At 40.7% G+C, this 13,954-nt stretch overlaps 1 protein-coding gene across 4 annotated transcripts in view; it reads left to right on the forward strand.

Moving 5' to 3' along the window:
- Positions 1-13,954, forward strand: part of rerea (arginine-glutamic acid dipeptide (RE) repeats a) — a 101,182-nt gene that overhangs the window by 80,679 nt on the left and 6,549 nt on the right. For all 4 annotated transcript variants that reach the window (XM_048615253.1, XM_020512947.2, XM_048615254.1 and 1 more), the window contains 2 exons: positions 6,505-6,651; positions 9,646-9,823. In XM_048615253.1, coding sequence (XP_048471210.1) covers positions 6,505-6,651; positions 9,646-9,823 — 325 coding nt within the window. The remainder of the gene's footprint in view (positions 1-6,504; positions 6,652-9,645; positions 9,824-13,954) is intronic.

Here is a 13,954-nt window from a genome sequence, read left to right on the forward strand (position 1 = left end):
CTTTGAATCAGTTAATTAATTAACTGTAATACAAATGCAAGTCGCTACCAAAACTGTTCCCTCCTCAAGTGAGACCAAGGCAATTGTCTCCATTTGGATATTTTGGATTCTTACATGACAGCAGTTACTACAATTATATTGTTTAGTGCAATGAAATATTTTCCGATGTTTTGTGGTCATGAAGAGTGATATATCAGTGAAGTGCTCATTCTTTTTTATGCCTAACAGATTAACTCTCCATGCCTACATCTATAGCAAGAAACAGTATTACAATTTGAGTTCAGATTTTTGATGTTAGAGGAAGAGCTTGGAGTCCAGATTATGCCCAGATATTTGCACATTTTAAAAGTGCTGTGCAACATAAAATGAGATAGAAAGCAGATTGTTTTGGAGAATATAGATGATCTCCTTACCTGCCAGTACAATTCCAGCTACTTTGACAGTTTTTACAGCTGGCAACCCTTCTGTATGCAAGTACAGATGGGCAAATGAATACCAGGTGTCAAAGCACAACAGTCTGAGGCTTAGAAAATGCCAGTGTGATTTTGAAACCAGAGGTTCTTGATAGGCTACTGGGCTGTGCCACTTTGACCAATATAATGAAAGGTTGATGCCTTTTCCATTATCAGCAGCAATCTCCACTCCTTGTACTCTCAAAGCATTGATTTTAATTGATTAATTGAGAGGAGGCAATGGCCTAGTGGTATTATTGCTAGACTATTAATTAACTATTAATCCAGAAGCTCAGCTAATGTTCTGGCGACCCAGGTTCGAATCCTGCCATGGAACTTGAATTCAATATTAAGAAAAATCTTGAATTACTGATGACTGTGAAACCATTCCTGATTTTCGGAGAGACCTATCTGACTCACTAATGTCCTTCAGGGAAGGAAGTCAGCCGCCCTCACCTCGTGTGGCCTCCACGTGACTTCAGACCCACAGCAATGTGGTTAACTGTCAACTGACCTCTGAAATGACCCAGCAAACTACTTCGTTCAAGGGCAGCTAGGGATGGGCAATAAATGCCCACATCCCACAAGTGAATGAAAAAGAATCTTTACATGATCTTTCATGCCATGGTTCATTGTTAAATCTTTTAATTGTTTTAATTTATCCTCTATGGGACTTTTGTTCAAAAGGCTGATTTTGTGAAATAAGTAATTTTTCTGAAGAATAAAGGAAAGTAACACTGATGTCACTGAACCTGAAAGTGATCGTGTAGATGACTTGGCAAACTCATCCCTCAAGTGGATGGTTAAATTGAAAAGTGGATCTTGGCTGACCTGAATATCTGGCCAAATTAGAACTTTACTGAAGCAGCATTTTTTCTGACTGTGATAGTTATGAACCAAACTGTAGATAAAGGTGAACTAACCCTCCTCATCCTTGTTGACTTATCTACTGCTTTGGAGATTGTTAAATGCACCATCCTTCCGCAGTGCATCTCTATCATCAAACTGGGTGGGAATGCACTTACTTCATTCTTGGGATGTGGGTATTCCATTTATTGTACGCCCCTATTGACCCTCAAAGATGGTGGTGGTGAGCTGCCTTTTTGAACCGTTGAAGTCCATGAAGGATAGACACCGTGTCAGTGCTGTTAGGAAGACAGATCCAGTCTTGTCACATTCAGCTTCAAGATAAGTGTTGAGTAATGTGTATATACCGCTTGTGAGACCACCTAATCCCACCTCTATAACATTGCCAAACTCTGCTTTTGATTCACAGAGTCAGAGAGATGTACAGCACGGAAACGGACCCTTTGGTCCAATTCTTCCATGCCGACCAGATATCCTAAATTAATCTAGTCCCATTTGCCAGGATTTGGCCTGTGTCCCTCTAAACCCTTCCTATTCATATACTCATCCCAGATGATTCAGTTTATCTGCTACTGAAACCCTGCTAACTATGTTAACACCTCTAGATATTTCTTTTCAAATACATTACTAGCCAGCTCCCATATTCTTCTACATCTATAAACTTGGGTTCATCCAAACCTTGTGCAATTTAGATTATCCTTTTCACCTGTCAGTCCTATACTTGCTGTTGTCCATTAGGTCCAGGTAAGCAAAGCTTTGATTTTAAAATTCTCATCCTTGTTTTCAAATCTCCCCATTGTCTTGCCTCTCTCTATCTGCGTCTTCTGTTCCAGCCTACAATCTCTCTAGAGATATCTGAGCTTCTCCAATTCTGACCTCTTGAGCATTCAGATTTTAATTGCTCTACTGTTGGTCACTGCACCTTCACCTGCCAAACCCAAATTTCTGGAATTCTTCCCCTCAACCTCTCTGTGTCTGTCTTTGTCAATTTAAACCCATCACTTTGAATGTGTCTTTGGTTATCTGCTTTAATGTCACCTAATGTGGTCTGTGTCATGTTTCATAACGCTCCTGCGAAGTATCTTGAGAGTTTTGTTATGTTAAAGACACTGCATAAATTGAAGTTGTTCATGTCATTACATTATTGAGTATCCTCCATGTTATACCATGTAGACTAAGTCAGTAGCCATCAACTTTTTTGATTCCCCGATAAACGAAGTTAGCAAACTAACCTCCTTACCCTTGCAGTAAATTTGAACATTTCTCACCTGGAGTGTAATGTTCAGCTGCATCCAAACTGACCTGGAAAATATGATTCTTGTTCTTTTAGAATAAGCCGTTCAGCCCAAAAATACATCATAGATATTACTTCAGTAGCTTTGGATTAATAAAATAATTTGTATCCCTAGATAAATAAGGGAATATTGATTCTACTTGTGCAGAATTGATTTGTGGATTGTTAAAATTGAAACACTGAATACCAATAGCATTTTTTGATAATCCAGATTTATAGTTCTACTCAAGTTATTCCACAACTGATTTGGTTCTTTAAAGAAGAGAATCTGATTTATACTGCCAGATGGAGAAATATGATGTTAGAAGGCCAAGAGCAGTAAGTGCAGCTTGATTTGTAGATAAATCAGTGTTCCTTTATCATCGTGGTTGGATCAAAATTTCAGCCACCCCCCTCAAAACACATGCGTGCTCTCTCGTGCTCTCACATGCATACACGCATGCACTCCCGTGATAGCAGGAAGGAGTGCCTTCACACAGACTGCAGCAGTTTAAGAAGTCAACTCTCCACTATCTAGTTGGAAATGGACAATAAATTCTAGCCTTCCTACCGATGCCCAATTCTAGGAAGGAAAGAATAGGCTCAGTTGTAGCACTGGTTGTAATCATTGTCAGGAAAGTGGGCGAAGGCCAGAGATTTCTCCATTGGGCCCTTGGCGGCACTCTTACTCCTCCATAAGGAATCAATTAAATCATCTACCTTCAGTGGCTGCTGCTCCAAGGTACCCAATATTCCCAGAAAGGACAGCACACTCTGCAATATGTGGATGGAATAAAACAAAGTTAAAGTCATCAGTCTCCAATGTTTGCATGCAAAAAGCAGGAAGTTGGCTTTGTATAACATCCGTCATGGCACCATGGCGTCTCAGCACTTTTTAACCAATACTATTGAAGTGTGTTCAATGTTATAGGGAAAACAGCAGCTAATTTGACACAGTCCTTGTCAAAGGAGACGCCTAAGAGAATCCAATTATCTTACATTGGTGAGACCACTACCATGGATTCCGTTTTACCAGATGGAGAATTTGGAAAAATCACAGTGAAAACTGCATTGCTCATAGCCAGACATAATGAAGCATTTCTTGAGCATTACGATTGCTTATTTAAAAATTGTATGATCTAACCCCATGGGCAACTGCAGGAAAGTTTTTAATACTCCATGTTTAAAATATGCGATCATAACATCATAAGGGGAGGCGATGGCCTAGTGGTATTGTTGCTGGACTGTCAATCCAGAGACCCAGATAATGTTCTGGGGACCTGGGTTCGAATCACACCACGGCAGATGGTGGAATTTGAATTCAATTTAAAAAAAAAATGCAATTAAGAGTCTAGTGATGGCCATGAATCCATTGTTCATTTCAGAAAAACCTATCTAGTTCACTAATTCCCCTTGGGGAAGGAAACTGTCATCCTTACCTGGCCCGGCCTATATGTGATTCCAGACCCACAGCAATGTGGTTGACTCTTAACTGCCCCCTGAGCAATTAGGAATGGATAATAGATGCTGGCCTGGCCAACGACGTCCTCATCCTGTGAATGAATAAGAAAAAACTGGAATGGCTGCTTGAGGGATGTACCTGAACATACGTAGGCACATTTTTAAAAAAAAGCAACCGTTCCAAGAAAAACATTTAACTAGCCTTTGGAGATTTTCAGGGAATCTACATAACCCATAGATCTTTTCATTCTTGTATTTTCTTTCCATTTGTTAAAAGATGTTCTTCCTTCAGAAATCCACTGAACTAACTTCTTATTTTCATTTTTAACCTCTCTCTCTCTCTTTCCTGTAGCCCTAAATTGCTGAGCTGACAACTAATAGATAAATTGATGACATTTTCAGCGTTGTGTTTTACAAAATAACATGGTTATGCTGGTGTCTGTGCACACTCAAGATGAGCCCACCTTGCTCCTGAGATGGGATGTCAGGGTCTGATGTAGTGGTGAATGAAAGAATGAGCTTTTGTTTTGCATTATCTGAGACATTAGATCAGACTGCAAAAGGATGATAGTGAGCAAATAGAATCTGCTCATTTAATAGTGTTTAAAGTCAAACACCTAGCCATTTTGTAGTGTCAAATTTCAGCATACTTTGTCTGCTTTACTGGCGATGGTCTTGGGGTAAGCACTGTTTAGCAGGGGAGGAGGTTGTTTAGCTGGGACTCTGTGCCAGTCATGTTCGACAGCAGTTGGCATGTATGCCATGGAACAGGAGGACTGTCTCTGCTCCTCTTGGCTCCACAGGAGGGTGTTTAGAACCTTGTTTATGAAGAGTGCAACTTTAGTTGGTCCTGATGCAAGGTCTCGGGGGCACTGAAGAATACTGACTGGAGAAGGCATGACATCGTCAGTGCGCCTCCGGTGAAGCATTGGTTTTCTGTCCCACTTGTTGTTCGTATGCCTCAGTTTGCTGGGGTGGTTGGCATCACTTCCGGTTCTGGTTTGTATATTAGGTCCAGTTCAATGTGTTTCTTGATGGAGTCCCGGTTGAAATGCCAGGCCTCCAGGAATTCCCTGGCGTTCTCTGTTTGGCTCGTGCTATTATGGATGTGTCGTCCCAGTCAAATTTGTGTCCTCCTTTGTCTGTGTGTGTTTGAAACCAGTGAGAATTGATCATGTCTCTTGGTTAGTTGGTGTTTGTGTATCCTTATTGTCAGTTTCCTTCCAGTTTGGCCTATGTAGTGCTTCTCACAGTCCTTGCATGGTATTTTGTATATTATGTTAGTTTTATTGGTTGTTGATATGGGATCTTTTACGTTTGTCAGTAGCTGTCACAGGATGGTTGTTGGTTTGTGGGCTACCCTGATACCTAGGGGTCTGAGTAGTCTTGTGGTCATCTCTGAGATATCTCTATTGTCGCAACCAATTCTCACTGGTCTCAAATACACACAGACAAAGAAGGACACAAATTCGACTGGGACAACACATCCATAATAGCACGAGCCAAACAGAGAGACATCAGAGAATTCTTAGAGGCCTGGTATTCCAACCAGAACTCCTCCAAGAAACACATTGAACTGGACCTGAAATTCAAACTACTGAAAAACGGAACCAGAAATAATACCAACCAGAACTAATACTAACCACCCCAGCAAACCGAAGCATATCAATAACAAATAGGACAGAACACCAATGCTTCACTGGAGACGCACTGACGATGTTACCTAGCAGGGTGACGAAACGTCTTCAACCAAACATACTGGCTCAACTAGCAAGTCTACAACCTCGTCCACAACCTGAGCTACGAATCTTCTCGAAAACTTTTAAGGCATGACACTTGCCCTGCTCTAAAAGGGCCTTTATATGCGTATGATTTCTCTCAATTACGTACTGAAGGAAACTTAGTTTGTTTTGGGAATACCTGAAAAATGACCCAATTTCAGGCCAATGGACAGAGAGCTTTGCTCACAAAGTTGGTTCTTGCAACAAGGACCAAGAACAAACCCAAGGACTTTAAGCACTTGGGATTGGAGAGCTTATATTGATCCAGAAATCTAGAATAGATAATTTCAAGCTTGTGTCATGTAAGGGTGGATGTGTGGGGAGACGATGAAGATTAACAAAGGAGTTATTATATGTCTAAAGGTTGTGTTAATGTGTACAAGGGGTTCAGCAGAGGAGCCCAATGTTTGTCAGAAAGCAGCAACGATATAGCAGTGGAAGTCACCAAGACTGCTGATAATAGGATGCCAAGCTTACAAATAGCCCGGTTCATCCTCGGGCTGGAGAAGAAGGTGGTATTAGTTATTATATTTAAAACCTCATTCTCAATGCTTATAGCTTGTTGCACTTAGCTAGAAGATACAAACAATGCAGTTACTTTTCCTGTTGTCTATGAGTTATTTTTTGTGCCCTGTAGTTTCAAAAGATTTTTCTTTTTCCTTAAAATTAGGTTCAGGAGGTGTGCATCCATTGGTGGATCCTCTAGCAGCTGGGCCACATTTGGCTCGTTTTCCATACCCGCCAGGTGCAATACCCAACCCACTTTTGACCCAGGCTCCACATGAACATGAAATGCTCAGGCATCATCCTGTTTTTGGTAAGAAAATTCACATATGCAAAGTAATTAATTCCCGCAAGTCATTCCATGTTAATATTTTGTGAGGTTATACTTGTATCTCAGTGATAGATTGTTTAAATTACAGTTAATTAAAATACGTTAATTTTATCACAACCAATAATCCAGAGATCCCAGCTAATGCTGTAGGGGGAAAACCAGAAATTGCTGGAGGAACGTAGTAGGTTTGGCAAAATCAGTAGAGAGAAAGCAGTTAACGTTTCAAACCTGGTGAGCCACTTTCAGAACAGAAATGTTAACTCTGCTTTCTCTCTACAGATGTGATACTGCCAGACCTGCTAAGTTTCTCTAACAATTTCTGTTTTTGTTTCAGGTCTTCAGCATTTGCAGTTCTTTGTTTTATTTTCATGCTCTAAGGACACGGGTTCAAATCCCTCCACGGGAGATGTTGAAATTTGAATTCAGTTAATAATCCTGAAATTAGAAGCCTAGTCTAAAGGTGACCACACAGTCTTTGTCCTTTGTTGTTAAAAAGCCATTTTCTTCACTAATGTCCTTCAAGGAGGGAGATCTGTTGTCCTTACCTGGTCTGGCCTACATGTGATTCCCGATCCATTGCATTGTGGTGGACAGTTAAACACACCTTCTGAACTGGCCCCACAAGCCACTCCGTTCTATGCAACTGCAATGAGGTCCACGAGAAGGAATGAAAAAGGGAAGACAACCCATCATTCACGAGGGTCTGGAAGCAGCAATGGTACAACCAGCCCTGTCGACACTGCAAAGTCCTCCTTAATAACATCTGGCAATTTGTCCCAAATTGAGATAGCTGCCCCATAGACACATTATGCAACACCTGGGCCTAGTTGTGCTCGAAGACTCGTATCTTACAATGTCCTACACTCCTCCATCATTTTTGCTGGGTTTGTCCTGTCACACTCCCTGATCTCATAGCCTGGTATGTTCTGTTCACATAAGCAGAACAACTCCGACTGGGATAATTACTGTCCTATCGGTTGGCTCTTGATCATTAGCAAAGTAGTGGAACGGCATGTTGATAGTGCCCGAAGCAACACTTGCTCAGAAATAACCTGCTTGCTGACGCTCAGTTTGGCACCTGCTTGGCACCTGACCTCACTACAGTCCAGCCTTGGTCCAAACAACAACAACAACAACAACAACAACAAAAACTGAACTCCAGAGGTAAGATGATAGTCAAAGTAGCGTTTGACTGTGTTTGGCTTCTAGGATATCTTGCAAAACTGGAGTCACTGGGGATCGGGGTGAAGCTCCCTACTGGCTGAAGTGATACAAAGCAAGATAGTTGTGATTGTTGTAAGTCAGATCATCTCAACCCCAGGTTGTCACTACAGGAGTTCCTTAAGGTAGATTTCTTTCTAATCATTCTATTCAGAGATGTTATTTCACACCTCTGGAGCAGGCAACACTTGAACCCAGGCTTCCAGGTCCAGAGGTAGCAACAATGGAACAGCACCACCAGAGCCTTAAGCTTCAGCTTCTCCATCATAAGGCCAGAATTGCAGACATTTGCTGATAATGCCAGTGTTCAGGATCATTTGTGACTGCTCAGATACTAAAGTAATCACTGATCATATGCAGCTAGACCAGGACAACGTGAAGGCTTGGGCTGATAGGAGACATGCAACGTGTGCCACACAAATGGCAGGCAATAATCATTTCTAACCAGATTGAATGGAAACTTCACCCTTTGATGCTAATGGCATCATCATCATCATTGAATTCCACTCCTTCCTCCCAAATCCTGAGTGTTTCTATTGACTAGAAACTGAACTGGACTAGCCATATAAATACTGTGGCAACAAGTGCGGGTCAGAGGTAAAAACAGAAAATGTTGGAGAGACTCGGCAGGTCTGGCAACATTGGTGGAGAGAAAAACAGTTAAGATTTTGAGCCTAAAGGCTCTCTGTTGGAAATGAAAGATCAGAGGCTACAAATTCTGCAACAAGTAACTCACTTCATGGCACCCTCTGCCTGTTTACCATCGAAAAGTCAGAAATGTGTAAATCTGTTCCATTTGCCTGGATAAATAAAGCTTCAACAACACTTGAGAAGCTCAACAGTATCCAAGACAATGTATTCCACTTGATTGGCACCCCATCCACCACTTTGAGCGTTCACTCCCTTCACCATGGACACACAGTTGTAGCAGTGTGCGCCAACCATAAAATGCACTGCAGCAACTCAACCAGGCTCCTTAGATAGCATCTTCAAATCCTGTGACCTCTATGACACAGAGTAAGGAAAAAGAGCTACAGATGCAGGTGGTGTTGGTGGTGGTCCCATGCAAGTTGTCCTCCAAGCCACACACCATCCTGACTTGGAATTAACAGCATCACAGGTTTGTTTAATACATCCTGATCAGTGGTGTGACCCTTTAATCTTTTACTCTCAAATTCTGTGTCTATACGACCTCTCTCACTAACACCTAAAGGAGGAGTGAGGCTCCGAAAGCTTGTGTTTTCATAATAAACCCATTAGACCATAACCTGGATTTCTGAAGAAGGGTCCAGACCCGAAACGTTGGCTTTCCTGCTCCTCTGATGCTGCCTGGCCTGCTGTGTTCATGCAGCTCTACACCTTGTTATCTCTGTACCATAACCTGGTGTTGTGATTTCTGACCTTGTCCACCCCAATCCAACACCGACACTTGTACATCATGGAATTATAATGCCGTTCCTTCACTGTAGCTGGGTCAGTATCCTAGACTTCTCTTCCTAACAGCACCAGAGGCGTACCTATAATGCCGCACTGTAGTGGTTCAATAACAAAGCTCACCACTGTCTTCTCAAGGACAATTAAGGATGGACAATGATGCCCACATCACATGAGCAATTTTTTAAAATTAATTTAGACTTTGACCAGGTGGTACAAGTTTGTTTGTTTTTTTTTTTGTTGAACCTGTGCTTTTAGCATGTAATATTTTACAACCTGTAGAAGCAAAGCCAAGTGATCTCTCTTCCATCTTGCTTACAGGTGGACCGTATAGAGACCTGCCTGGTGCTATCCCAGCTCCGATGTCAGCAGCACACCAACTGCAGGCAATGCACGCCCAGTCAGCAGAACTACAGAGACTAGCAATGGAACAGCAGTGGCTACACGGCCATCACCATATGCACGGAGGTCCACTTCCTGGGCAAGAAGACTATTATAGGTAGGAATTGCTGAATCTTGCTGTTGTTCAATATTTTGCTTTGAAACAGATATAAATTTAATTTACATGAACACTTCACGTGAGATTGTTCTGACTTTGAGATGATTTAAGTTACTCATTTTGAATTTGAATATTCATTGTTAATGCATATAGGATATCATAAAATCTGATCTGAGCCCAACAGAGCACCTGACCTTGTGCCATTGAGTGCTAAAATGCTCACTTTTGTCTGTAATTTCTCAGCTGAGGTCAGAATTTCTTTCTGAAGAGCATCTTAGTAGAGCTGACATGGGGACAAGCAAGAGTGTACTGCTTTGAAATTGATGTGGTAACTCTTTTTCACTCTGGCATACATTTTATCTAAAATTTGACTTGTGATGTGAACATCACTGGGCAAGGCCAGCATTTCTGCTGATCCCCAATTGATCATGAGCTGCCTTCATGAACCTCTATAGGCTTTGTAATAGGTAGAACTGCAGTAGTTGAATACGAAAGTAAATGGCTTTCTAGGCCATTTCAAAAAGCATTTAAGGGTCCGCCATATCGGTGTGCTCGAGTCAGGTATAAGCAAGACCATTTCAAGGCATTAAATCTCGCTCCTGAAGAACATCAGGGAAGCAGGTATGCTTTCATAACAATCCGGTAAGTTATTATTTTTTGTCCATATTTGCTTACTATTTAAATTTAAATTTCTCCATTTGCTGTGGTGAAATTTGAACTCCTGTCCCTTGAGCATTAGTCCAGGCCTCTGGATTGCTAGGCCAGTAACTTTACCATAATGTTACTGTATCCTTATGATTATGAAACTTCACCTCTGACAACAGTATCATTCTTAAGGAAACAATGTCTTTTTTCTAAATTACTGGGAATGCAAATATTTTCACCTCTTGGATCAGTGTTGAAAAATTTCAATGCATTTGCTGTTTTAACTTTGTAATTTTGGCACTTGAGTTTTGGCACTGACTTTTCTAGGATCAAGGCAGATCTAGCAAGAATTTTATTTTTTTAAGCAATATTTTCCAATTTCTTAAATGAACAAAATGAAAATGTGATTTCTGTTTCAGATGAGATGCAAGTAAGCACGCATAAAGTGAGACTTCCTGTTTTAGAGTATTTATCCAAAATACTGATTTTCTTGTTCATCAACTCAGTGAGAATGTTAATCAGAGGTAAAATTCTCTGCATTTTTGTGACATGCACTATGCGCAATAATACGCAGTATTATGGCAGAAGTGTACAGAGATCATGAACTAAACAAATCTGAAATAATAATATTTTGAAAAGATAAGCTACAGTTGCCTTGTAAATTGGAAGTGTTACTAAACAATGCCTCAGTGTATGTAATGATAGTTCATTTAAAATTCTTGTTGACTGAGATACTAAGTTTAGTAGCCCTTGAAAGCAGTAGCAATTTTGTTATTGCGTAACCTTTATTTTTCAATGATTAATCAATTATTACTTCTCGCCTGTGCTCCCTAGAAATGTCCAACAAACCGGTCACACAAATTTTAAAATAATATACTAACATTTAATCAGTTACCTGTAGTCTTCATAAGGATTCCGAAGTTATTTGTCCAGAAAATAATTAAATTCAAAAGTATCCGTGTGTTTGTCTTCATATAAAAAGCAATGTCACTTCAGTACTTTGTGGGCTTATAGCCTAGAGTTTCCGAGTACCATTGCTTATGAGACTTTGCTTTCTTTGTAACTATCCCAATTGTTTCCCGGACTATAAGTCTAGAAGTAGTAATGCTTCGTTTTAATAATTCAAAAAGCTGTCATGTTTACGTTAGACGTAAAATGTAGTGCTTTCAGAAAATAGCACAGGGTAGGTAAGTCATGCATTGGACCATGCAGATCTCAGCATTTTGTATTTGAGCATCATTCATTTGGAACAGTATATGACACCACTAACCTGTATTTATGTAGCCTTTAATATAAAACATCCCAAGGCATTTTACAAAGCAAAATATGATATTAGATGCTTTATTCAATGTTCACTTAGAGTCATACAGCACGGAAACAGACCTTTTCAGTCCAACCAGCCCATGCCAAACATAATCCCAGACTAAACTAGTCCCACCTGCCTGCGCTTGGCCTTGTCCCTCCAAATATTTCTTATTCATGTACTTACCTAAATGTCTTTTAAATATTGTAACTGTACCTCCATCCACGACTTCCTCTGGAAGTTCATTCCACAAACGAACCACTATCTGTGTTGAAAAAAATTTGTCCATCATGTCTTTTTTAAATCTTTCTCCTTTAACCTTAAACATACGCCCCTTAGTTTTGAAACCCCCCCACCCTAGGGAAAAGACACCTGCCATTTCGCCTTATCTATTCCCATCATGATTTTATGAACTTCTATAAGGTCACCCCTTAAACTCCTACGCTCCAGTGAAAAAAGTCCCAGCCTCTCCTTGTAACTCAAACCCTCCATACCCAGCAACATCCTGGTAAATTTCTTTTGAACCCTGTCCAGCTTTTAATAATATCCTTTCTATAACAGGGTGACCAGAACTGGACCAGAAGAGGCCTCACCAACATCCCATATAACTTTTAACATAATATCCCAACTCCTAAGCTCAAAGGGCTGAGCAATGAAAGCAAGCTTGCTCCAAATATGACACAAACCTCAAAAGAATTATATACCTGAACCCCTGGGTGTTATACAGTGCTACCCACGACCCAACTTTTAATTGTATAAGTCATGCACTTGTTTACCAAAATGCAATACCTCACATTTATCCAAATTAAACCCAATCTATGGCTCTTCAGCCCATTGATCAATATCTCTTTGTAATCTTAGATAACTTCTTCATTGTCCACTATACCACCAATTTTGGTGTATCCACAAACTTACTAACCATGCCTTCTATATTCTCAGCTAAATCATTTATACAAATGAGAAACAAAAGTGAACCCAGCACTGATCCCTGTGGAACACCGCTGGTTACAGGCGTCCAGTCCAAAATACAACCCCCCACCATCACATTGCAAGGGGAGGCGATGGCCTAATGGTATTATTGTTGGACTGTTAATTTAGAGACCCAGAAAATGTTCAGGTGACCTGGGTTCGAATTCCACCATTGAATTCAACTAAAAAAAAAAGTCCGGAATTAAGAACCTAATGATGCCCATAAACTATTGTCAGAAAAACCCACCTGGTTCACCAATGACGTTTAGGGAAGGAAACTGCTGTCCTTGCCTGGTCTGGCCTGCGTGTGACTCCAGAACCACAGCAATGTGGTTGACTGTCAACTGCTCTCTGGGCAATTCGGGATGGGCAATATAAATGCCGCCTGGCCAGCGACACCCTCATCCCGTGAATGAATTTTTTAAAAAACTGTCTCCTGCCATTAGGCCAATTTTGTATCCAATTGGTAAGCTCACCCTGAATCCCATGTGATCTAACTTTACTAATTAGTCTACAATGGGGAACCTTGTTGACGCTTTACTGAAGTCCAGGTAAACAATGTCTCCCGCTCTGGCCTCCTCAATCTTGTGGATTATTTCCTCAAAGAATTCAATCATTTTGTGAGACACTGTTTCCCTCATACAAAACCATGCTAACTATCCCTAATCATTCCTTGCCCCTCCAATGCATATAAATCCTATCTTTCAGAATTCCTTCCAACAAATTACCCGCCACCAAAGTCAGACTCACTGGTCCATAGTCCCGAAGCTTCTCCTTACACCCCTTCTTAAACAAAAACACAACATTAGCCACTCTCCAGTCATCTGGCACCTCACCCACAGTTATAGATGATACAAATATTTCTGGAAGGGGCCCTGCAATTTCCTCAGGTCAGGTCCCTGAGATTTATCCACCTTTATATTTTCTAAGACCTCTGGCACTTCCTCTTCTGTAATGTGAACTATTTTCAGAACATTAATATTTATTTCCCTGAGTTCTCGAGCCTCCATTTCTTTCTCCACAGTAAAAACTGATGTGAAATATTCATTTAATATGTCTCCCATCTCCTGAGGTTCAACGCAAAGATGACCTCTTTGATCTTTAAGGGGCCCAACTCTCCCTCCAGTTGCTCTCTTGCTGTTAATGTACTTGTAGAATCTCTTTGGATTATCCTTATCCTTATCCTTATCCTTATCCTTATCCTTATCCTTATC

Source organism: Rhincodon typus, chromosome 31 (assembly GCF_021869965.1).
Source record: "Rhincodon typus isolate 14 chromosome 31, sRhiTyp1.1, whole genome shotgun sequence".
NCBI classification, from domain to species: Eukaryota; Metazoa; Chordata; class Chondrichthyes; order Orectolobiformes; family Rhincodontidae; genus Rhincodon; species Rhincodon typus.